Genomic DNA, 24,269 nt, shown 5'->3' on the forward strand with positions numbered 1-24,269 from the left:
TTCTCTTGGCATATTTTATAAACAAGGGGGCAGGCTAAAAAGCAAATAATGCCCTCATTAGGAAAACCAGTACAAATTCACCGCCTGGCAGGACCCTCTGTGCAGGTCCACGCGGATGCCAAGGCCAGGAGCCCCGTGAGGTGAGGTTTAACATACTGCGTGTGGGCTCGGGAAGGAGGCAGGAATGTATCCGTCGGTTAATAAAAAGGAGTAAGACTTCTGTGTGCAGAAAACTTTGAAAAACGCCAGGGGGGACTGCCGAGGGCCTTGCAATCAATGTGAAGTTAAGGAAAAACCACGGGAAAACACTGGGCAACAACTGGCACAGAGAAGCATTTCCCTACTCGGCTGCCCTTTCCTGTAAGCCCTGGGAAAGCTGCCTGAAGGCAGGGCCTTGCTCACTCTAGCACAAAGCACAGTACTTAACACCACGCAGACTTCCAACCAATTAACTGAATTTGAGCCAGCCCACATCCCCTAGAAGTGCAGAAGTTATACGAGACTAAAAAGCCAGTTATGAGTCCAGAGGTCACAGCTGCAGAGCTGCCCATCAAGGAGCTCAACGCAGCCTTTGCTCACCCCTTCTTTTTTCCTGGTGTTATCACATCTCATGCCACAAACCTAGAAGTCATTCCCATTTTTACCTGCCTCCTCAAACATGAGCATGTGCGAGGTTTTTCATTCTGCTTACAAAGTAGCACCTTCTGCACATTTACTGAAGCTTAGAATATAAGGTGACTTAAACCCACGAAATTAAAAAACAACAGTGACAAAGCACAGCCCCCACCCTTAGATGGTGATTTGGGTGCCGTTCCAGTGAGCAGCAGTCCATGACAGACAGCCAGGCTTCTGCCCATCAGGCCTCAGCAGAGCAGCTGCCTGTTAACTGTACAACCCTCGAGGTGACCCGAGGGCAGTGTGCACAAAAATAGCAAAACCAAACACAAGTCTGTGCTGCTAAGAACTTTTTACCATACTCTTCCAGACCAACCTCATAATGGAAACACAGGGTGTTTTGGAAATGGCACTTATTTTCTACAAGATATAAAATGTACCCGGGGAGTCTCTATCATGTCCCCTTTCTAGATGTTTTAAGATGTATATTGACATAAACATTTTAATAAAGGTATAGATTTGCCCTTTCTCTAGAATTGGAAAACTTTTCTCTCCTCCATCTCTTTGCTCTAGTGATGAACACAACTATTTTGCCAACATGATGTTTCAACCAAGACTATTGCTACAGGGTGGCCAAGCAACGAGAGTTGAGACTCTGACGTCTACAGTTTTCTCAACCACCTCTGCCATATGTACTGTTCAATTCAATTCATTTTTACATATTACATGGCCATATTTTATCTAATCTTTCATCTTACGTTTAACCAAACATGAATGTTTTGCAAAATGATTCAAAAACTTTAATGACGTTTAGTTGCCACGCATTTTATCTGACCAACAGCCGTAACGTGATTCATTCATCCAGCAAGTATTTGTGGGTGGGTACTTTGTCACAGGCCGTGGGGATGTGGTGGACAAAACCAGTCAGTGTGGTCTCTCCAAGAGGCGTGCTGGCCAGTGAAGGGAACAGGCAACAGCCAAGCAAAGCAGTAAGATACCTTCATAGCACAAGTGTGATGGAGAAAACGAAGATGGTGATGCCATGTTGGGTGGTGGGGAAGGGGAAAAGCTACTTCAAATGGGATAGCAGGGAAGACCTAAAGGGAAACAACACTTAGGTGACTTTGAAGAGCTGGAGGAACAGCGTTCTGGGTAGAGGAACCAGCAGCTGCAAACGCCCCAGGTTTGGCTTATTGCAGGGAGAGAAGGGAGGCAAGTGTGGTGGAGCTTGCTGAGACCGTCATTAAGTCTTGTGTCATTTACCACGTGCACTGGTAGACTCAGCCCCTTCTTGGGTATAACTGTGTCATAAAGTACATGACACTCATATATCCTGACATCAGTATTCACCCAACACGCTCTGGAACGAGCTGCCAGAAACAGAAACCCTCCAGGATAGAGCAATTTTACAGACTCGTCTGACATTTGCTACCCTAGCAAACACCTCTCCTAAATCACTGCTGAATGAGAGCTGAAAGCTGTTCATTACCTTGCTGTCTACCTTATCATCCCTAAGTGTGAAGCTTTGAGCCCAGGAAGCTCCACAGAACCCATTTTAGATGATTGAGATGAAGGTCATGGTCTTGGAGAAGTAGGTTTCTCCTTTCTTTTTCTTCTCTTTATTTAAAGACAAGGTCTTGCTCTGTCGCCCAGGCTGGAGTGCAGGGGCACAATCACAGCTCATGGCAGCCTCAACCTCCTGGGCTTAAGCGATCCTCCTCTCCCCAGCCCCCAAGATAACTATAACTACAGGCACATACCACCATGCCCAGCTACTTTTTCATTTTTTTGGGTAGATACGGGGGCCTTACTATGTTGCCCAAGCTGGGCTCAAACTCCTTGGCTCAAGTAATCCTTCTGACTTGACCTCCCAAAGTGCTGGGATTTCAGGCATGACTCTTTTCCATTTTCAGGATCAAAGTCCTAACGTATTTTAAAAATAATCTAATGTTCATGAAATAGTGCAGAAAAAAATAACCATTAAATCCAGTATCTGTTATGTAGATGTAGGTATAGGGAACCAAGTTAATAGCCATTTTTGCTGTGTGGTGGGCTATGAATAACTTTGTTTTTTTGTTTGTTTGTTTGTTTTGAGACGGAGTCTTGCTCTGTCACCCAGGCTGGAGTGCAGGGGCCCAATCTCAGCTCACTGCAAGCTCTGCCTCCCAGGTTCACGCCATTCTCCTGCCTCAGCCTCCCGAGTAGCTGGGACTACAGGCGCCTGCTACCTCGCCGGCTAATTTTTTGTATTTTTAGTACAGACGGGGTTTCACTGTGTTAACCAGGATGGTCTTGATCTCCTGACCTTGTGATCTGCCCTCCTGGCCTCCCAAAGTGCTGGGATTACAGGCGTGAGCCACCGTGCCTGGCTGGGCTATGGATATTTACCTCCTTTGCTTTTTTAAGTTTATTTCTATTAATTTTTCTACAACGAAAGAGTATAATTAAAAATTTCTATGGTTGGACATGGTGGCTCATGCCTGTAATCCCAGCGCTTTGGGAGGCCAAAGTGGGAGGATCACTTAAGGCCAGGATTCAACACCAGTCTGGGCAACACAGATAAACATATTCATCTCTACAAATAAAAAGTTAAAAAAACAGCTGTGGAGTAGTGGAAGCTGCCTTGAGTTCTAGCTACTTCAGAGGCTGAAGTGGGAGGATCGCCTGAGCCCGGGAGTTGGGGGGTCCAGTGTGCTGTGACTGTGTCACTGCACTCCAGCCTGGGCAACGGCATGAGACCCCACCTCAAAACAAAACAAAAACCAGAAAAACAAAACCTTCTATGTGACACACACAAAAAAAAAGAAAAAAAAAAAAGAGAAAAACAGATATGAGAGCTACTTGGTAGAGATATGAATTAAAAACAAACTCAATGCAAAAAAATAATATGCATCTCTGTTCTCACTCATATGTGAGAGGTTAAAAAAAGGTTAATCTGATGGAGGTAGAGAGTAGAATGAGGGTTATCAGAGGCTGGGAAGAATGAGGGGAAATGAAGAGAGGTAGGTTAACGGGTACCAACACACAGTTAGGAATACATTCTAGTGTTCCACAGCATAGTAGGGAGACTACAGTTAACAACAATATGTTGTATATGTCAAAATAACTAGAAGAGAAGATTTAGAATGTTCTCAACACAAAAAAGTGATGAATGTGTTTGAGGTGATGGACACTCCAATTACCCTCATCTGATCATCAGACATCATATGCTTATACCAAAACATCACATGTACACCACAGATATATACAGTATTAGGTATCAATACTAATCAACTATAAAAATAATCATATGCACCTTCATCATATTCTGAAGTCCTCCTATATTAACAATAAAATAATAACCCCTCTGAAGAAGACTCAAGAAAAATCATTATCTCAGGATCCTGAGACACAAAATAACATTTTATACTTGGGTTCTGCTTTCCACTTGCAAAGCCCTTTGAACCCGTATTCTTTACGTCTTTGGAAATATTTTGATCATTGCTGCTCCTCCATCAAGCTGGGGCCAGCTGCACCAGGCAGGAGGTGAGAATGGGGACCAGAAGACCCCAGCACTGCCAGGCAGGAGGTGAGCATGGGGACCGGAAGACGCCAGGCAGGAGGTGAGCATGGGGACCGGAAGACCCCAGGCAGGAGGTGAGCATGGGGACCGGAAGACCCCAGGCAGGAGGTGAGCATGGGGACCGGAAGACCCCAGGCAGGAGGTGAGCATGGGGACCGGGAGACCCCAGGCAGGAGGTGAGCATGGGGACCGGGAGACCCCAGGCAGGAGGTGAGCATGGGGACCGGGAGACCCCAGGCAGGAGGTGAGCATGGGGACCGGGAGACCCCAGGCAGGAGGTGAGCATGGGGACCGGGAGACCCCAGGCAGGAGGTGAGCATGGGGACCGGAAGACCCCAGCACTGCCACTACTGGCAGAGAGATCTGGGACAAGTCCCTGACGCTGCTGAGGATAACAGGGATGACAACTGCTGTGACAAACCTCACAGGGCTGTGTGAGCCTGAGCTGACGATGTGTGTGAAATTTCCCAGACCCTTACCCGAGAGCTGAGCAAGCGTCTGTTCACCCATGCGTTTGTCACAGAGCATTGGTTCACTGCCCTAATGTTACAGGGGAGGGGGCACAGCTGCAGAGTTTGGGTGGCTTGCCCAGGGTTACCCACCGTATTAGTAAGAGGCAGAACTGACCCTTTAACCCAGAATCCAAGTGCCCTGCAAGCCTCATGGCTTCTGAGCACCAGCTGAGAACCTGAGTACAGCAGGAGGAGGTAGTCTAGGAGCACCAAATTCCACAGAGCACACTAGACAGGTTGAGCATCCCTAATCTGAAAGTCTCAAAGGCTCCAAAACCTTCCTGAGTGCCGATAGGATGCTCCACGTGAAAATTCTACACCTGACCTCATGTAGTCAGTCACAGTCAAAACAGGCTCACAACCATGAAGGCGACACTGTCACCACTGCACAAAAAGTAACTATAGCCGACCTGGTGAAAACGTGTGATGGGCTTATTGACAACTAACGCACTGTGCATTCACAACCAAACAGGAAATCATGTCATTTCCTAAAATCAAAGAGACACATTTAAGATGTCTGTTGTTAATGAGGCCTGTGATGCTGGAGGAAACATTCTGAAAAGCCATCCAGCAGATGCCTCCTCACCCCTACAGGACCCACTCCCTGAGCCTTCCACTGCTTCTGACGTTTCTTCTCGCCTAAGAAAATAAAACTGGTGTACAGCAACCTCTCAGTGAAAACACATCATTGCAGGTGGAGGCCGGAAGCTGTCGTTGTTTAGCCGCTGATGCAAGTATCTATCTGGTGATGCTATCGGGCTGCCTGGGTACCCTGAACACATTATTTTTTCACTGCATTAATGGAACGTGATATATTTTTTTTTACTGGTAAGTACATATGTGTGAATTAGTTTAAGAAAATGATTGCTTATCGCTAGCATATAAATTCTAAGTCAGGAAGGATGGGAATACCACACAACCAGATTGTCCACATGGGTGGCTGAGATCGTGACATCTTTGCTGTTAGACAGTTCAGTGTACACCAACGTTGTTTCTGGAACACAATTATTTTAAATATCGTATAAAATTCCCTTCAGGCTAGATGCATAAAGCAGTTGAAACACAAACAAATTTCATGTTCAGACTTGGGTCCCATCCTCAAGCTATCTCATTAAGTATATGTGTGAATATCACCCCCCCAAAAAATCCAAAATCCCAAACACTTCCGGTCCCAAACATTTTGTATAAGGGATACTCATCCTGTATTATGCTCACAGCTAGAATTTTAGAATGCATGAAACATGACAATAATCCGTATTTTTATTTAAAGTACAACCATGTTGCCCCAAAGATTTTTCTCACCCAGTGAGGAGATGCAGGCTTTTTCAACAGGGCTCCCGGGGCCGCAGTGGACAGGCCTCATTTTCCTTCTGGTCCCCAGAGGGGCCTGTCTTAGAGGGTGCAGATGAAAGCACACAGAGACCATGCAGCCCTAAGCCTCTTTACCTGCAAATTCTGCCATCTTATTCTCCAGAAATCCAAGGCTTAAGCCAATTCTTTGAAAGGCAAAAGAAGCATCACTTCTGCCAGTATTTTTGATCAAGCTCTGAGGACCCTCTCATCCCCAAATAGAGCCAGCCTTAACTCTCCAAAGTGAGGAAAGGCTAGCTAGCTCAGGTGGGATGCCAGCTGACCCAGAGGCCCATACTTCTAGGTCAATATGATTCCAATCCATTGTAGACAAGCGATGCTTCCCTCATCACGCTTCCCTGCTGTGCCCCTCTCTTCAGCGCAGCCTTCTGCACAGAGCTTAAGAAACGTCTGTGGCATTCACACAAAAACCTTTTAGCAAAAGCTTATTGTGATCCACATAAAGATGATCTGAGGGACCAACTAAAGTTATTTTCCACAAAACTCAAGTCCTGCCCATGCACCTCCGTATGGGAGGGACGCAGAGGGGCAGCAGGGCCATGGCACACCAAGTATGCTGAATGAATAAATGAATGCGCGGTCTCAATACAGAGCCTTGGGAACAGGCAGTCATCTGTATAAGTTATTAATTCCCCCCAAAGCCTCAAAAAGTCAATCAGTCAAAACAAATGACCCTTTCAGCCTGAAAAGTACCCACTCAGAGTCCAATTAGGAAAATAGGGTCTGTGTATATGCAAGCGTTGCATTTGCATTTGATTAATCCCATGAATTATCTAACAGCCTCTAGAGAGATTTTCTTTTTCTTTTAGTTGCTCAGGTCCTCCTTTCAACGTTGCATTTAGTTACTGTGAGGCCGAAAAAGTACAAATCTCTAGGCGGGTGTAACTGCAAAATTATTACCACTGCCTCTTTTTTACAACCGAAAAAAAGAAGATCCAGTCATGTGGGCAATTGGCTGAAAACGCTCGGGTTGTGAATTTTAGTCCTCTCCCACCCCTCTCATTCAGGAGGAGCCACCCGCTGCCCAAATTTCTGGGCCGTTTTTCTCCTTGTGAGATTGTGCCCCTGCGTGCTGCCATGGGAAAAACGCTACAGGCAGCCCAAAGAGAACGTGCCTTCGTGAAGTGAGCCCAGCGAGAGGACAGCCACCGAACCATAACGAAAACAGGACACCCGCACGGCCCGCACGCGGCAGGCGGGGCGCAGGTAGTGCGCAGGCGCCGGGCCCGCACCGCGCATGTGCCGGAAGCAAGCGTCCCCGCCCCCACCAGCTGCTGGCAGTGCCATCTGTTATCAGCCTTGCCCAGGCTGCTGCCTCTGAATGGCTTTCCCTGACGCAGACCTGCTCGCCCTGTCAGATGCAATCAGGTCAGCCCGGCACTCTGCCCACGCTGGACCTGCTGCCTGTCGCGGCTCCCACCAGCTCCCACGGAGCCACGAGTTCCCAAGACAACGCTGCATCTGCCAGGAGGCCCCTTCTTCTTTGGTTACTTGCCACACTGGCAAACGAGGGCTGTGCACCGCGCCACCTGAGACGGGCCCAAGAACGTCGCTGACTTCCTGCAGGGCACAGGCGGAAATGTCTTCCATCCGGAACGGCCTATACCTTCCAAGCTGGGAACTGTCCCAGGTTCTACCACAACCTCAGGTGCAACCAGGCCGCTCCAGCGCCACAGGCAGGCAGGTGCGCACCCAGTCCCGGCGCTCTGCAGGAAGTGGGCGCGCCCAGAGGTGAGATGCAGAGCGCACGCGGGCTCAGAGGCCACGCTCCACCAGGCAGCAGAACCCAGGAACCAACACAGCGTGTTTTCATCAAGCTTGGCTGAAACCTCCTAAAGTCTTCATTAAAAAAACAGAAACAGAAAGCAACCCACCACCACCAACAAAACCCAAGTGCTTCCCCGGCAGGCTCTCCATCACAGCACTCCGGCACTGCATAACATTAACCCCAGCTCCCTTCTCCCAGCTTCTGTGGGGCTGCCATCGCCTCTCAGCTCTCAACAGTCTTCTTGCCATTATCCAGCCTGCGCCTCTCTTCATTGGCCTCCCACTTGAGCCCGCACGGGGGAGAAGACAATGCGAGTCTCCACCTTCGCACGCAGGCTCCCTGGCCTCCGGGGAACACCACGCTGGCCTCATTTATCTCCTGCACTGTTCCTTCCCTCTGCATCTGTGCAGGGAGACTCACGTCACTGGGGGCCACTTTCATGATTTTGTTGCCATCAGGATTAGCTGGATTAGGGGCCGGTACATAAGGACCCCCTGGTGCTGTGAGGAAGTTTCGTCACCGGGTCAGCGTGGTGTGAACTGTATTCTGTCAACACCACCACTCCTTATAGCCACCAACCAAAGAAGGGGGGAGGATGGAGCTGGGGGCGTGGCAGAGGAAAATGCCTGGAGTGCAAAATGTATCAACTCATCGCAGCAATACATTCCCACAAAATGTATCAACTCATCGCAGCAATACATTCCCACATCATGCATTTCAGTGTGTGAGCCATTCAAGACTATTCTTCTTTCAAACAAGAAACCTATGTGATTCTCTTTTTTTTTTTTAATCTATGAAGAATTTGGTGGGTCTGACAGTGCAGGTAGGGAGAGTAAATATGGGTAGGCGAGTACGTGTAACTACCCAGAGGAAGAACAAAAAGCCCACAAAAAGCCTTCTAGCCCTTTTCTAAAGCTAGTCAAACAGTTTGGGAAGAGTTGCACTGCTGAAACCTTGTATTTTGTTCAAGGCTAACACCTCCAGAATGGTTAGTCCTCTTCTTCTGAAGGACCAAAGCTATCCCATCCAGCAAGGACATCCCCCCATCTAACGTGAAATAAGACAATGTGGGCAGGAGAGTGGTGGAGGGAATGGTGTGGGGGGTAAAAGGATGGAGAGAAAAACAAAACAGAACTTTTAACTCCTTTTAAAACTTCAATGACTGAATTTTTTTCCTCCCAGGGAATCATTTACCTACCTCCATCCTGGCCCCACTCATCTGGACCCTGCGTGAAGTAAACACACAATTTCTACAGAAAGTAATGGGATTTCTGCAAGTGTGTGCGAGTGTGTGTTTTATAGAGCAGTCCCTCTTGCACAGAACTGGGCCGTCCCATCAAAGCCGTATCTGTTATATTTCTGTCTTTCTCTTCTGTTTGGCGTATTCACCAACAAGAGAAAAGGAGGTAAGCTTTGGCGGCCCTGACCTGCAGCTGGAACACAATACTTTCGCACAGCCCTGCCGACCCCTGACATAAATTTTACACCGCAGCTGGCATTTACACACTCAGCATTACCATATGTATAGCTGCTCGGTGCTAATTATGCTAATCACCTGTCTAACTCGCTGCAGCGAAAAATGGCTGCATTTAGCAGTCCAGCGCCTCCCAATGCAGCTTACTGTGTGGCTGAAATGTACATTCAGACGGCCCTGAATGGCAAGATTTTTCCACGTTGCTGGCTACATTCAGGCCTCAGAAAAATTTATTCAAGTCAACTGGTTTCGGTCCGCAACAAAAAAGTTACGAGAAAAAAGTGAGTGTGTTCTTGCCCTAACATTCTGGATCTGCTTGCAAGCAAAATGATAAATCAATTGGTGTGGGAAACAAAAAGGGAGAGAGATTTCTTTTGGGAGCCATGTGAAACTGTAGCCTATTAAAAAAAAAAAAAGGAAAAAAAAAGGGTCATCCTATTCCCCAAATCTCTAGAAAGAGCAGTTAATAGATATTTAGCCCTAATCCCAATTCTCTCAAATTGCAAGCTTTGTTTGCAATTAAGCAAGGTATTAAACATGTGCAATTTTTTTTCCTGGATCATGTGTAGACCAAAATGATGCTATCGTATTTATCATTTTTTATTTATTACAACAACGTGTAAATCTCATGAGGAAAATAAAGTAAGAAGAAAGAAAGAATTTCTTAGGCAGCTAGGAAAAATTCTTTTGTTATTTTCTCTTAGAAAGCCTCTATTTAAAAAGAGGCTGTGTGATGTTTGAGTCTATTTTGTGAAGGTTGCTGGTTTCCCACTAAAGGAGCAGAGGAAATCAGGGAGTGGGGGTGGGAATGTGGAAGAATTCACAAAAGAAAAAAAAACAGTGGTGGGAGGAGAAAGAGGGAGTCAAGAAGCCTACATTTTCCTTCATCTCAAAATTCCTGTATTTATCATCACCATTTCTTAGAGCTGTTTCCTCAGATCACTCTGTAGAATAAATTTCTTAATCAGGAGAATATTGGTGCAGGTATTTCAACAATTCCCCAAATTCAGACTGAAATCCTATTTCTTCCTAACTCACAAAACATGTGCATATTAATTTTTAAAAACCCCGAATGTAGTCAGTCTCAGGGCTGCTTCGTATTAGGCTATCTGGATGGACAGGTACTATCTGGGCACTCCGATTTCTTGTCATTGCTGGCAGCATCGTACGACACGTTTTACCGGAAGGTGGCCCAAAGTGCCAGTGACTTTCTCACCTCCAAACAATCATCATTAGCAGACTCCTTACTTCAGAAATGCAGAAAGCAGGAGAAAACTGGAAGGCCATTTACTCCAGAATATACTGTGGGCTACACCCCTCCGGGCTGCACAACACCAGACTGGCTTTGCGACCCGTCAGCTTTCCACGCTTGGAAGGTGCACCCACCCTGGGGGCTTCCTCCCACAGAGGAGGTCACCCCGAGGCTCGGGTCCTCAGCCTCGCTTCCGCTCACCTTTCCGTTTAACCACCAGCAAATGAAAAACAGGATGCTCGTGCAACTTAAAGATGCTGCTGTGACAAGAGCACTCGTCTCTCCCCACCCTCCATTCTGTCCCACATTTTATACACTTCTCTGACCCAATGAAGCAACACTATCCAAGCCACATCTTGATTTGTTTGGCATCCCAATTCAAGTTGCTATTCTTTGCCATTCCAATGTGTTTATCTGGGTGTTGTAGTTTCAAATCTTGACTGTGCAGCCAAAAACACAAATGACACAACCACTACTGTGCTCACTGCAAAGCGCAGGGTTTACCCCCAGCCCCCATCCTCTCAATATCGCACTCTTCTTAAATAGGAGATGGACCACCCTGCCTCGTGGCACGGAGCGGTGTTTACATTGCAATACTTGACTGTGTAATACATCTGGCATTTTTGGGCAGGATTCCTGAGCTAGGGGCCAGAAGCCCTTAAGCAATGATTTAAGGGGAAAAAAAAGCCATGCACATTGACTTAACAAAGCCCATTTCCAGTTCCTTTTGCTTACTTTTGTACATGTTTCATTAATAACTGAAAACTATCTTGGTTGCTAAATTGGGTAAGTCTACTGCTTCTTTTCATTTATCCTAACAATAATAAATAAAGCTTGCACTGTGGTATGGGGACCTGCTTCTCACTAGCCTTGCTTTCATAGCAGTGGCATTACAGGACCCACATGCAGAGCGGACTATTTGGGCCAACTCACACCTAGGTTTCTGGATTAGAAATAAGGTCCTGCCCCCACATTATAAATCTCTCCAACAACAAACTTGCCATTCATTAGCAGGTATCTGACTGCCCACCAACAATAGTTTCCCTAACACATGTCAGCTGTTTCTCCAGCCACGCTCTAAACCCCAAATGAAACAGTCATATTCCTTCCTGGAGGGACTAAGGATGGGGCGCATCTTCCTGTACACCAGACTCCTAAAATCCCCCACCACAGCCCAGCAGGTTCTCAATGGCAGTTATTCTGCTTATGGAAGGCATCAGACATTGCAGTGTAAAGGAAAAAAAGCGCCCTAAATCCAATTTAAGAGAAAAAAAATCCAGTAAGTATTATCATAAGCACCCAAATTCAAAGATTAGAAGAGAAAGTAACAGAAGTGTTTATATTTTGATGACCCTGATTATATCTGTGTATTCAAGGAATGTTCCCACCGAGAGAATCCCGCAGAGCTTCCTCCTCCTGCAGGCAGAAGTGCCCTCACCAGCAAAGCCCTCTGCTCTCTGGATGTCAACCAAGACCTCTGGTGAGGATGGACCATAAAATCTGGATAAGGAATTCCATCGTCTTCGATCTAGCCAAGCTCCTTGTGCCCACTGGCTTTGGCGGGAGTTCTAAGCAAGCAAAACCTGAAGTGGGGCACCTGGGAGGGAAAGCCATGGTTTGTGCTCCACTCACCGTCTCAGAAATGCTTCGGAACCCGGTTCTTCCACTGTCCACGCGCCACGGTAAGCACAGGGGACCAAGACTTACTTCCCGCTCTCTCTGGCGGTGTGGTACGGGTTGAAGAAACGTGTCAATGGATTTTAAAGTTGCCTCAGCAGTCCATTAAAAAAAGTCATGATTCTTCAACAGGGTAATCACATCTTCTGCCAAGAGCCCATCAAAGAGTGTGGTCTTGGAACCAACCCTAACCAAAATAAGAATGCCAAGGATGCAAATGGCAGCTCTGTATCTAGTATCTCCCGCAGCTGGCTTGAAATAATAAATGTTCTCATTCCCTCCTCTTAGTTTGTGATTAGCCAGACTTACAACCATTTCAGAGTTCACACTAGTAACTGCAGAGATCCACTTGGAAGGAAATGACGTGGGCAGCTTAGAGTGGGTGGGTGGGAGAAAGGGCAGGAGGGAAGGGGGGAGGGGGAGGAGGCAGCAGAGGTTCTGGGAGCCAGTGAGGGGCACAGGAAACATTAACAGTATTATAATAGGACAACACAGCTAAGGTTATTATGTGGGGGTGTCTGACATAGCTGGAATTCCCTCAACTTTTTCTCCCCCTAAATAGTGTCAAAAGAGTGCCAGAAGTTAAAATACTACCTTTATGCAAAGTGGCTTCTGTTAAATCTGGTCCCCTTTACAGTTATTTTATAATATTTCCATATTTGTTTTAAAAGCCAAAAAACCTTTTACAGTGAAACACATCCCCGAGTAGAACTGAACACTTATCGGGGCTAAATCTGGGCAGATAGCTAGCATGGTGAGGCGGGAGGCGGCCACCAGAGCCCAACTGTGACTCTCCCCTACCCCAATACAAGCAGGAGAGCAGGGCAGTGACTCTCCCCTACCCCAATACAAGCAGGAGAGCAGGGCAGTGACTCTCCCCTACCCCAATACAAGCAGGAGAGCAGGGCAGTGACTCTCCCCTACCCCAATACAAGCAGGAGAGCAGGGCAGACAAGTTTCCGCTTGCCCCGAGTGGACAGAGCCTGGGGTCACAGGCAGGTCAGCTTTGAAGGAGAAACCCAAATGAAACATAAACATGGCATTGTGGAAACCAGACAAATCTCCCGTGGCTTGTCCAGCCAGCATTAATCTCGGCATCAGCTGTGGCGCATAATCTAAACACACGGATCAGGCTGTTCATACATCTGGAAGCTGTCATCTTCTGGAACCTCCGGGCGGCATCTGATGTATCTGAAACACCCCATTACCCAACCTGTCCCCTCAACTTGCTGAAGGGTCAAGAATGGCAGATAGCAAAGAGATGGGGAGGATTCGCAGGGTCAACTGCCCTGTGGAGAAGACACCTGAGGGCTATTTGTTCTTTTTTAAACAATCATTGGTAACTTTGCATTTCCAATTGTTTTTCTCCAAATATGAGACCCCACAACTTCTTCCACCTAAATGTGCATACGCACTAGTGGAAACTAATAAATACCTATCAAGCATATTCTTCCTTTCAAACCATGTATGGCAGGGGAGGGTCCAGGGAGCAGAAAGGAGCTGCATTTTTCTTCCTGTCCCTTGTGAAATGCCCCCAAAATGGCAGCCCCAGAGAAAAGAAACGAGGTGCTCATTGCGGAAGGGCAATGACAGCAGAGTCCATTCTGCCCTTCTGGCTGGGATGCCTTGGTCCCTTGCTGTCCCTTGGTTCTGCTCCATAAGGGCTCCTGGGGGGACATGGGGGAGTGGTTTGTGACAGAAGCAGCTGGAGGAGAATGACACCACCAAAGAGTTCACACGCTAGCCAGGCTTCAGAAGGAGCTGTTATTTCAACATGCACAAGGGCAGTGGTGTCTTATATTAAAGCTTTCCAGAAGGTCACTCATGCTAAAAACCTTCAGGCTATTGGGGTTGAGGTGGAACCAGTCTTTCTGCAAATTTAGATATCCCCCACCAAAAGGTACCCAAATACAAAGCATTTCCTTCTTCCACGGCCTCTTTCCTCTTTCGACCCGTCATGGTGTTTTTCTTTGATGTTTAATGTCATTCTAAGAAAAACAGTTATCTGGGTCAGTAAATACAGGAATGGGATGGGGGAGTTATCTTAAAGAAGAGACTAATACTCTTGCATCTCTGCAATGCATTGTAGCCACAAATGCATCATAGTAAACGTCTTCCATCTGCACAGCATGGGTCTTTCAGTCAAAATCTTTTTAGCATCTAAACCAGTGGGTCTCAACTGAGATGATTTGGTACACCCTCTCCCCCAGTGACATCTGGCAATGACTGGAAACACTGGTGGTCACAACTGGGAGGGTGCTACTGGCATCTAGTGGGTAGAGGCCAGGATGCTGTTAAACATCTTATAGTGCACAGAACAGCCCCCGACAACAGAGGATGATCCAGCCCCAACATCAATAGTCCTGAGGCTGAGGGACCTTGCTCCAAATTGAAGGAGTGGTGAAACTCAGTTATCTCCTACAACTGACTGCCTGAGTTCAAGAACACTGAAAGAGTTAACACTAGCAAGGTACAAACTTGAAAGCACTTACACATATGATGCAGTATTTAAAAAAACAATTTCTTCTATTTTCCTTAAAAAAAAAAAAAATGACGCTGGCCTGCAGCAATGTTAACACCCAAACACCAAGGCAAGATGGATTCATTTCAAGGCTGTTGCCCTCTGCAGAAAAGGAGGCCAGGAGCTGGGCAAGCTTTTAGAAAAAACAAAAAGCTCAGAGAGATAACTGAACGTTCTATCGCTGGAGACGCTTGACAAGAAACTTATGTCTGAGGGAGGGCTGGAGTGAGGGAGTTGATATGAAAAGAAATAGATACTGAGGGAGATGGGCTAAAACTGCTCAACAAAAAGGAAATACCAACAAAGAAACAGGCAAGATTAAAAATAATACCAGCCTATGCCCAGAAGGGTGAGATCCAGGTGAAGCACTCATGGCTCCAGGGAAAACACTAGAGGCCAACATGTGAGCACACTCATGAGACAGGGATGGCTAGCAGGAAGCGCGGACAGCCCCCAGCCCAAGCAGGGACACTTCTGTGAAATGGCCCTGAGGGACCAGCCCAGCTTCCAGGCTCCCACCCAATCTCAACCACCCTACAAAGGGAGGCAATGGCTGCCCTCCAGGAGACCACATTCCTGTTCTCTGAGCCTTTGCCCATGCTGTTCCTCCTGCCTGGAAAGCCCCTATCCCCTCCCCTCCAGCCCCTGTGCCTGGCTCAGGCCTCCACCCTTGAGGCCATCCTGGAAGATGTCCCCGATTTTCCTGCCATTTTGGCACTGCTGTCCTTCATGTTAACCACCCACACACCAGTCCATGTGCCTACTGAATGTTTGGATGGAGTTCCCCTGAGGGCAGAGACTGTGGCTTTTCACCAACATCTCTCTGGAGAGCTTTCTGCAATGGCGGTGCAGAGCCAATGGTGGTACTGAGAACATGTGCAGAATGAACGCTTCTGTTTTTATACAATGACAATTAGGTTCTCCCCCACCTTGCTGCCATGGTCGTGTGTTTCTGCAATAGCCGATGTCCACTGCATCAGTCAACATATGCTCTATCAAACCTCACTACTCCACAATATATGTGAAACTGATTTGACAATTTTCATCTACAAACACTATAACCATAAAACTCAAGCTGATATCTTAACATGTAATTGACAGTGTCTTAAAAGGCAAGCATTATATGGACATTTTAACAATAGAATACAATCATTCTTATCACCAATGCCTACACACACACACACGCACGCACGCACACGGACTCTTCCTCATCTAGCATACATTAGTCTGCACAATGTGGCTGATGTAGTCTAACTCTTTATAAAGCCACATTTCCCCAGCATGTTAAACAAAGCATGCAAGTCAATTTGAAGATACAGCCTTTCGAGTGGATCCCTTTAATTTGCTGGCTGTATTAAAAAGATAACATTAACATGACTTTGGCAGATAGGAGGGTATGCAGAATAAGACAATGTGCACGCACACGCTCCTGTGATTGTAAATCACAGGAGAAAGAGGTTCTTCCAAACTATCCCTCAGCATCCCTCTCCCCTTAAAATCTCATACTTTACTCTCTTCTGTTGTTTTCTAACTAGGGCAATATGCTACCTCTATCCATTTCGTTTTTTTGTGTAGCAAGCACTCTGTTCTTGCCCAGTTCATATAAAAATTCATGTCTAGAACTCTCAGAACAACGTACCTCTTAACAAAGCCCCATCTAACAGATTTCTCTACTGATCGCCATGAGGAATTTATCTATGAGACAGATGCACAAAATGAACTTAAATTTGGAGCTGCTACTCAATTCAATTCACAGACGTCTACTGAGGTCTAGGACAGCAAATTTCTCACTTCTGAATGCAAATGCTCACACTACTTACTGCTGACGTGAACACTCAGCTCACTGTGTCACAAACAAGATCTCTACACAGTTACTTCTGCTTTCAAATGAAATTAAATCTATACGGCTAGTGCATATAGTCACCTATCTAGTTGGTTTTATCTGCATTTACGAAACTCGCTGCTTCTTTAGGGGGAGAGAGAATCTAGCACAGAATGAATGAATGAATGAATGAATGAATGAGAGATCAAGGACAGGGCAACAGGAGAACAAGTGACTTATGTCATCAGTAGGCAAAATAGACCTGGAGACACACAGCAACCCATAGTTTCCCATCTGTAAAATTGTAAAATGGGACAATCCTCATCATAAAGACATTACATCCACTATCATGTTATAAAAAAAAAAATAAAGTAATAATAGACAGCTATTTTATTGAGTTGTAAGGCATGTGATAATATATAACAAATGCCTGGTACATGGCAGTTGCTCAACAAGTGATAGTATTAGTACTGAGTAAATAACATTTGGCCCAAGAACCAGTGAGCCATGCTGGAACTGCCAAAAGTAAGCAAAGTGAGCGTGCCCCTCAGAAGTGTCCTCCAGTCCACTGAAAAAGAAAAGCTCTACTTCCTCTCACCACACAACTGGCAGCTCCCACAAAACTGCTAGGAAGCACACTGCATCTCCTTCCAGGACTTGAAATGGGTCGTGTTATGCAGAAAGCAAGTTATTTCCAGAAATATGCAATGTTAAGAAAATAAATCACATTCTCTCTCCTTCGACGTGTTAAGGGTCCACTGAAAACTTGCTAAGAACACAAAATCGCGTTTTGTCATCCTCATCAGATGGCAACAAATACAGGTGGGATCAAGTGGTGGAAAGTGGTGGATGAGCCGGCCCTCCCTGTTCTCAGGCCCTCTTCTGTCCCAGAATCTATGGCAGTGCCCCTACAGTCTAGCCAATCACATCACTTCCAAACTCCTCAGCTGGGGCCCCTGCTGGTGTGTCATGCCCCCGCCTAAAATGCCCTCCTTCCCCCACCGTCTCCAATTCTCTCCCCCACCCCTGAGTCTGCCTCACCACTTCCATGGAAGCTCCTCTACCACCCTCTTGTAACTTTCACAGCCCATTTCAAACTGTGAACCCAAATGTAGTCCAAATGCATCGAATTCTAATAGTTTTAAATTGTGCAGTGTCGCACACACTTGAGTCTCTTACGGTGCTTACCACAGTGCTAAGGACATCATAGGTGCTCAGGAAACTTGTTGCTAGGAGCATAATAGCTGCTCGATAAAACCCTTCTTTTATCTACCAGCGATACTGAATCGCTGAACTGAGGTAAATTACTCCATGGATTCAATCCAAAGAACGCTTTTGTATTAATTACCAAACTACTTAAGGCAGGAATGTTTTGTCTTAATTATGTAGACTATTATTTTAATTGTCACTTCTCAATTAAATACTCCAACTCCACCACAGGCTTGCAAAACTCCGCAAGCTGAATCTTCACAAACAAGGAGAGATTACGGAAATATTCTCCAGGGTTCGTCTCCAACAGCATCCTGAAAGGGATCACTGAAGCGATTAGGCGCATAAGTCCGCAGCTTCCACAGGCCGTCCGGAGGAATGCTCCAGGCATTTTGGTTTGAAATATCTACATAGTCACCTCAACTCTCCCCTACCACCCTCTTGTAAGGTAAGGGATGCCCCAAGTGGTGTTTAGGGTTAAAATGATTCCAAATAGCAGGACTTGGAATTTGCCAAAAAGATAAATAAGAAACAACCAGCAGGGTAAAAAAATTGAAACCTGTGTCACCAAAATAACGTAAAAATGTTTGCCTTCGAAAAAATACACATCTATTTTAAATCTGCAACTGCTTTGCTAAGAAAGGTCCCAAGAACTCTAAAACTGAGGACCGTGGATAAAAGACTGGCAGAACCCTCTAAGGGGTCCCTTCAACCCCGCGTTCTTAAAACATTTCTTTCCTTTGCCTGCAAAATGCAGCCTTCTCCCAGAATAATTCCATGTAAAAAGCCCCCACCCGCGAGGAAACATTAATCTACTTTGCAAACATGCGTTCCAGTCTGTGCCTTACTATTTTTTTTTCCACTCCTTCCACCCCCACCCCGCTTTTTTTGTACCTTGAGACAAATGTTTTTTTCCCTCAGAGTTGAAAGCTGTCCAAAAACAGGACCACACACGCCGCCGCCTCCGCAGGCCCGCGCTGCGCCCGCCCCCGGCCCTCCCCAGCGCGCCGGCCGCGGCCGCCGGGGGCGCGCACACTCCAGCCAGCCGGAGGGGTGGCCTCTGGCTCCCCCGACTCCTTTCTCTTTGGACGCGGTGGGTGGGGGTGGGGAGGAGAAGGAAGCCGGGCCGGGGAGCCCGGCCGGGAGAGGCCAGCCCCGGGGCGCGTCTCGGGGCGCGGCCCAGGCGGGCGGCGGCGGCGGCGGCGGGCCCGGGAGCCCCCGGCGCGCGAAGTGGTCCGTCCCGGAGGGGCCCCGCGCCCCCGGCCCGCCCCCGCCGCTCTCTCCCACCACACCTCGGCCGGCGCAGCGCCCCGAGTAGATTACAGCGCGGCCTTTGTCGGGCGGGCCTGGCTCCCGGCCAGGCGCCCAAACAATAAACAATCCCCCGGGTGCGGGCAGGGGGTTTCGCCGGCCGCAGCCGGGCTCTAGGTATGCGCTGGCGAATATCTCTATCAACCGCGAGGAGGGACCGGGCCGGGGGCGCGGGCGCCGCGGCGGGCGCTCTTACCTTCCACCCACAGCTCCTCCACGTTGGTCTCGAGGTTCGCTGCCTTTAATCCCACCGCGAAGGCCCCAAATATGAGGAGGCCCACAACCAAGAACTTGCCGCAGTTTTTTTGAATGTAACAACCCAGTTTAAATAAGAGTCTCTGAAACTTCGCTCTCAGCCACAGCGGCGCTTTCCGGCCAGTAGCCTTCCCCTGGGGACGAAGCAGAAGGGAGGAGTGAGCGCCGGGGAGTCGCGGCCCGCGCGCCCACGCCCGCTCGCGCGCACCCGCCCGGTGAGCCCCCAGCAGCCGTGGGGGCGCGGGTGGCCGCGGCACACGGACTCGCCCTCGAGGCTGCAGCCCTGGCGGACCTGAGCGTCATGGGGGGGGGGGGGGGCGGGCTCGGTCATAAATCAAATCCGGGCCGCAGCGTGGGAGCTGCACCTCGGGGACATCAGGGCGCCCCCACCCGCGGGATCCCTGAGTACGACTTGGGGCACTGGGGCTGCAATACAGGAGAAGAGGAAGCCGAGGTAGAGAGGAGAGAAACCACTAGACACAGGCAATATTCACCCCAGACCTGAGAAGGGAGGGGCTGCGTAATCCCAGCGATGGAACCCAAGGTTCAGGAGCCAGCAAACCAGTCCTGCTCCGTCCATCACCCTCGGGGACGGGCGCTAGGGGCGAGCGCGCTTGGAACAACATATTGCGGGTTCCCCCAACTGGACCCCCGCCTAGAGTGGTAGTAAGTGGGGATCCACGTGGTGAGCGCGGCCGCCGGAGTTCACTCCCGACGCTTTTCCACAGCGTTGGAAGAGGCTGTGTGAGCTGAATTAGGAAGTGGGGCAGCCATCTGCAACTTACGACAATATTTGTGATCGGAAGAGGGCGGCCACATGGATCTTTCCCTCCTCTCCCTTCCTTTCTGGTTAAACGTAAAAAACAGCCGAGTGCACAGGGAAGGGCCCAGGCCGGCGCAGGCTGCTCCCCGGCGCGGCGTTTCCCCGGCGCTGGCCGCGGCCCCGGCGGGCCCCCGTCTGGGTGCTCGCCTTCCCCGGATTCCACACATTTCAGCGAGCCTCGTAAACACAATGAACCCGGCCGCTCCGCAGACTCGCACCGCGAATTTAAGGTGGCAATTTGTTTACAACTTTCCCTCCCCCTACCAGGCCCTGAGGAGAGGCGGCTCAAAACCTGGAAAACACGGGGAATGTCTTTTTCCGAGAATAATTTTTTAAGGGAGCAGAGATTTCATGCTCAACAAAAGCAAAACCGGCTGCCAAAAAAGGAAACCACCTTTATTTCGGCTCCCTCCCCCCTTCCTCTCTCCGCCTCTCTCCACTCCGCCTCCCCCTCCAAGATGTTAAGAAATGTGGCAGCATTACAGGGGTTTAGGCTGCAAATAGGAGCAGGGGCGCTGGAGGAGGGAGTTCCAGGGCAGGGGGCACGGGGCAGGGCAGTACCACGGCCGCCTTTGAGGTGGTCCGCCGTGGACGGCTTTCCAGTGCTCCGGAAAAGGCACGCCGGGGAGGGTGTGTGTACACACACACACACACACACAAGCACACACCTCCACCCCCTGCGGACCTGAGACAGCCCTTTCCTCCCAGGACTAGAGGGAGGGTTTGAATTTTTCAATCCCCACTTGTCTGCTGCTTTTCCTGGAGAGGTGTGTGTGTGTGTGTGTGTGAGAGAGAGAGAGTGAGAGTGTGTGTGTGTGTGTGTGTGTGTGTGTGGCGGGGGCGATCCCAAAGAGTTAGAGGAGGGAAGAGAAAGTGGGAGGAGAGGAGAGAGTCTGAAATGCACCTTGGAAATCTGCTCTAGAGCGAAGGCGGCGTCGCAGTAGCTGGGCCGGTGCAGATAGTCCCGGTCCGGCGCGGCACCACGGCGCAGCCCCCCCGTCCGTCTGCGCCTCCCACCTCCAGCCGGCCGGCCCGGGGCACCGATGCAGCCGCTGCCGCCGCCGCGGTCCTGGGGCTCGGCGACGTTACCAGCCGAGGCCATGTTGCCGCCGCCGCCGCCGCCGCCGCCGCGGGGACGGAGGCTTCCCGGGCGGCCCGGCGCGCTGCTGCCGCTGCTGCGGGCTCCTGGCGCGCCTGGGCGCTCGGCTCGCGAGGACGCTGCTGGCCGCAGGCTGCTCGGGCTCGGGCTCCGGTTGACAGACCAGCCGCTGCTGCTGCTCACACGGCGGGCGCTGCTGCCGCTGCGGCCGCGGCCGCTGCCGGGGAGTCAGACCCTGCGCCTTCCATTGCCACATTGCGCGGGGGTCCCGAGGTCTCTGCGGCCGCCGCTGCCCACATCCAGTTCGCGGGAGGGCGAGAGCCGGCGCGCCGAGCGAGCCTGTCCTTCGGGAGCTTCCGCGGCACTCCTTGCGGTCCCCAACACCCCCTACCCGCCCCCCGCCCCGCGCTGCGACCCCTTCACTGCAGAAAGAGCCAGCGAATCCCCGTCGCTCCCGCCGGCCGCGCTGGCTCCCTCGGCGCCTCCCGGGTCGCCCGAGCGGCCGCGGAGGGCAAGCGCAGAGCCGCCGCCGCCGCGGGGTCCGAGGGTGCCCGGCGGGTCTCAGCGCTGCCGGGCCGGGGCAGCCGCCGCTGCCGCTGCTCCCGCGGTGGCTGCTGCTGGCGGTGGCGGATCCAGGAGCTGCTGCTCGGGCTGCTCGGGCTCTGGCTGCTGGGTTCGCGGTGGCTGCTCGGTCCCGGACTCTGCTTTCTTGTGCTCCTCGGCAACCCGCTGGACCATTCTGTCCCCGTGCAGCGCGCCTCTCTCGCTCCCGGGACCTGGGGACTCCGCTCTGTGTGTGTGCAGCGGGCAGCGGCCGCAGCAGCTCCTTGATTCAATAGATGAGATGGAAGAAGAAAAAAAAGAACTCTCTCCATTTGGAGAAAGAAGAGGAGGAGGGGAGGGGGTGGAGGGGGAGAGAGCGAGCGAAAGAGAAAAAGGCTGGAGCTCCCGCCCCCGGGGCTGTCAGATGGCTTGGGTTTCTGCGACGCGATTGGCTCGCGGAGGGCAGAAATTACTCAGCAAACATGACTATTATTAGCTGCTTAGCAACAGCTCACCAAAGTAGAGAGACCACCCAGGTAGGCAACCCAGTGTGTGCATCCCCGGCTTCGGGGCAGCCTCTGAGAGCGCCAACCTTCTCGCATGCAATACTTCCATTAAGGAATGCTCCCCCTCCTTTCTCTCTTATTCCTTTTCTTTTCAACAGTGTCTTCTTTTTTGTGGGATGCCCTTTGCGCGCACACACGCGCGCGCACGCACACACACGAACATTTGCCTCGCGGTAGACACGGGGGGAAATGTAATATTTTTTTAAGCGCTTAAACAATTTCTGAAATTCCTCAAAGAAAAGCCTTTCAGAGGCACCTTGGCCTCAAGCTGCAGCAAATACTGGGAGGTCCGGCTCGCATTCCCAGGCCTGCACCAATAATGACAGCGTGCTGGATAGTGCGCCAGTGTGTGCCAGATTTTTTTTTCCTCCTCTCTTTTCTTTTATAACTAAAGGGAAGACTTAGGCTCTTGCAGGGAACAACGCCTCGCATTAAGATAAACAGAATGGAAAGTTAAAGAGGAAAGCAAAGACGTTGGGAAAAGCCACCCTTTCTTCAAATCCGTCTGCCCTCCCCCCGCCGCTTTCTCCCCCAACTTAAAAAAAAAAAACAAAACCGACAGTACAGTCTTGGTTTGAAGGAGTCAGTGTTCTATAAACGTGGAATCCAGACACCGAAGCAGTCTTGTAGAGGCAGAGGCGTTTTTATTTGAATCTCGAATGTGACATAAGTAAAAGAGAAACAACAGAATCCTTTTTTACAACTCAGAGAAACGTAATTGCTTCCTTGAGAGAGTAAAGTTTTCCTGATTATTTTGGGTTCATTTGTACCCCCCTTTTTATTAACCAGATGTTTATACAGTAAGTTTTTTACAAAACCCGGTATGCATGTTATATTTAATAATAGTATGACGTTGGAGATTATAAATGCCCCGATGTTGGATTCATTCAAAACAAACTGTGCGCGGATCGCGAGGGTTTGTCCCGACACCGCGTACAGTGTCACCAAGACATCCCGGGGATTCGCTTCCCGCGGAGGAGGAAAACACGCGACCCTTTGAGGTGGATCCTGGAGTCAGACACGTCTACACAACTAGGCTTTTTATTTTTAAAAAATTTTGTTTTCGGAAAGTGGAATGTGTTTTTCTTACGTTTGCAAGTTACTACGTTCCTCCCTGCGGTAGAAGCCCCCGCAAACCCTTCATTTGCTTCACTTTCTTTTTAAAAAAAAAAAAACGGGGTTGAACTGCAGAAGGACCCGCAGTAGCAAGAAGCCTAGTGAAGTCGTGAAATGGGGCGGTGTGGCTTTAAGATGCACACGGTGTGTGTTCATTGAAAAAAAAAGAAGAAAGAAAGGAAAGGAAAGGAAAGAAAGAAACCCAGATGGAGGGAAAGGGGGAGGAGCAGGGAGAAGGCGGAGCTCCGGTGGCCACGTGACCCCGCGCCGGGAGGCCTTGTGTGCGCGCGCACGTGTGCCCGGGTGCGCGCGCGCGCGCCCGGCTCCGGGACTCCCCGCGCCCGCGCGGCCGGGGCAGAGCAGGTAGGGAGGCGGGTGCGCCGGGCGGGCTCCGGGCCTCCAGCGCGGCCTCCCGGGAGCCTAGGCGAGGCGCGCGCCCAGCCGGCGCGGACGGACGTGCCGGACGCGCCGTAGTACATTCCTGAAGGCGGACCGGCCCCCTTACGCTGCCCAATGCCCGCGCCGCCTCCCCGCGGCCGGCCAATGGTCGCGCTCTCGAGTCCCTGCCCATTCGGCGGCCCCGCGCTGGCGGCCCGGGCGCGCTGGGGGCTGCGGCGGGGCGCGCCGGCCACCGGGGCGGTCTATGCGGCTCCCGCAGGGGGCCCGTCCGCCGGCTCTCCCCGCCTCCTTCCTTCCTCCCCCGCGGTTTCCCCTCCCCGCTTCCTTCCCCCGGCCTGCGCCTTCTCCTTCCTCCCTCGCCCCGCTCCCTCCCC

General features: G+C 50.1%; 1 protein-coding gene across 9 annotated transcripts in view; it reads right to left on the minus strand.

Annotated features, from left to right (window-relative positions):
- LOC105498937 (patched 1) overlaps positions 1-24,269 on the minus strand; it is a 75,811-nt gene that overhangs the window by 45,906 nt on the left and 5,636 nt on the right. For 2 of the 9 annotated variants that reach the window (XM_071077432.1, XM_071077438.1), the window contains exons 1-2: positions 21,077-21,289; positions 19,291-19,483 (exon numbers count right to left, since the gene is read on the minus strand). In XM_071077432.1, coding sequence (XP_070933533.1) covers positions 19,291-19,483; positions 21,077-21,274 — 391 coding nt within the window. In that variant the 5' untranslated portion in view covers positions 21,275-21,289. Of the gene's footprint in view, positions 1-7,175; positions 7,470-12,186; positions 15,311-18,677; positions 18,762-19,290; positions 19,484-20,134; positions 20,473-21,076; positions 22,187-24,269 lie in introns of those variants that run through there. The other 7 variants (XM_071077433.1, XM_071077439.1, XM_011771311.2 and 4 more) reach the window with 6 other exon arrangements.

Source organism: Macaca nemestrina, chromosome 14 (genome assembly GCF_043159975.1).
Source record: "Macaca nemestrina isolate mMacNem1 chromosome 14, mMacNem.hap1, whole genome shotgun sequence".
NCBI classification, from domain to species: Eukaryota; Metazoa; Chordata; class Mammalia; order Primates; family Cercopithecidae; genus Macaca; species Macaca nemestrina.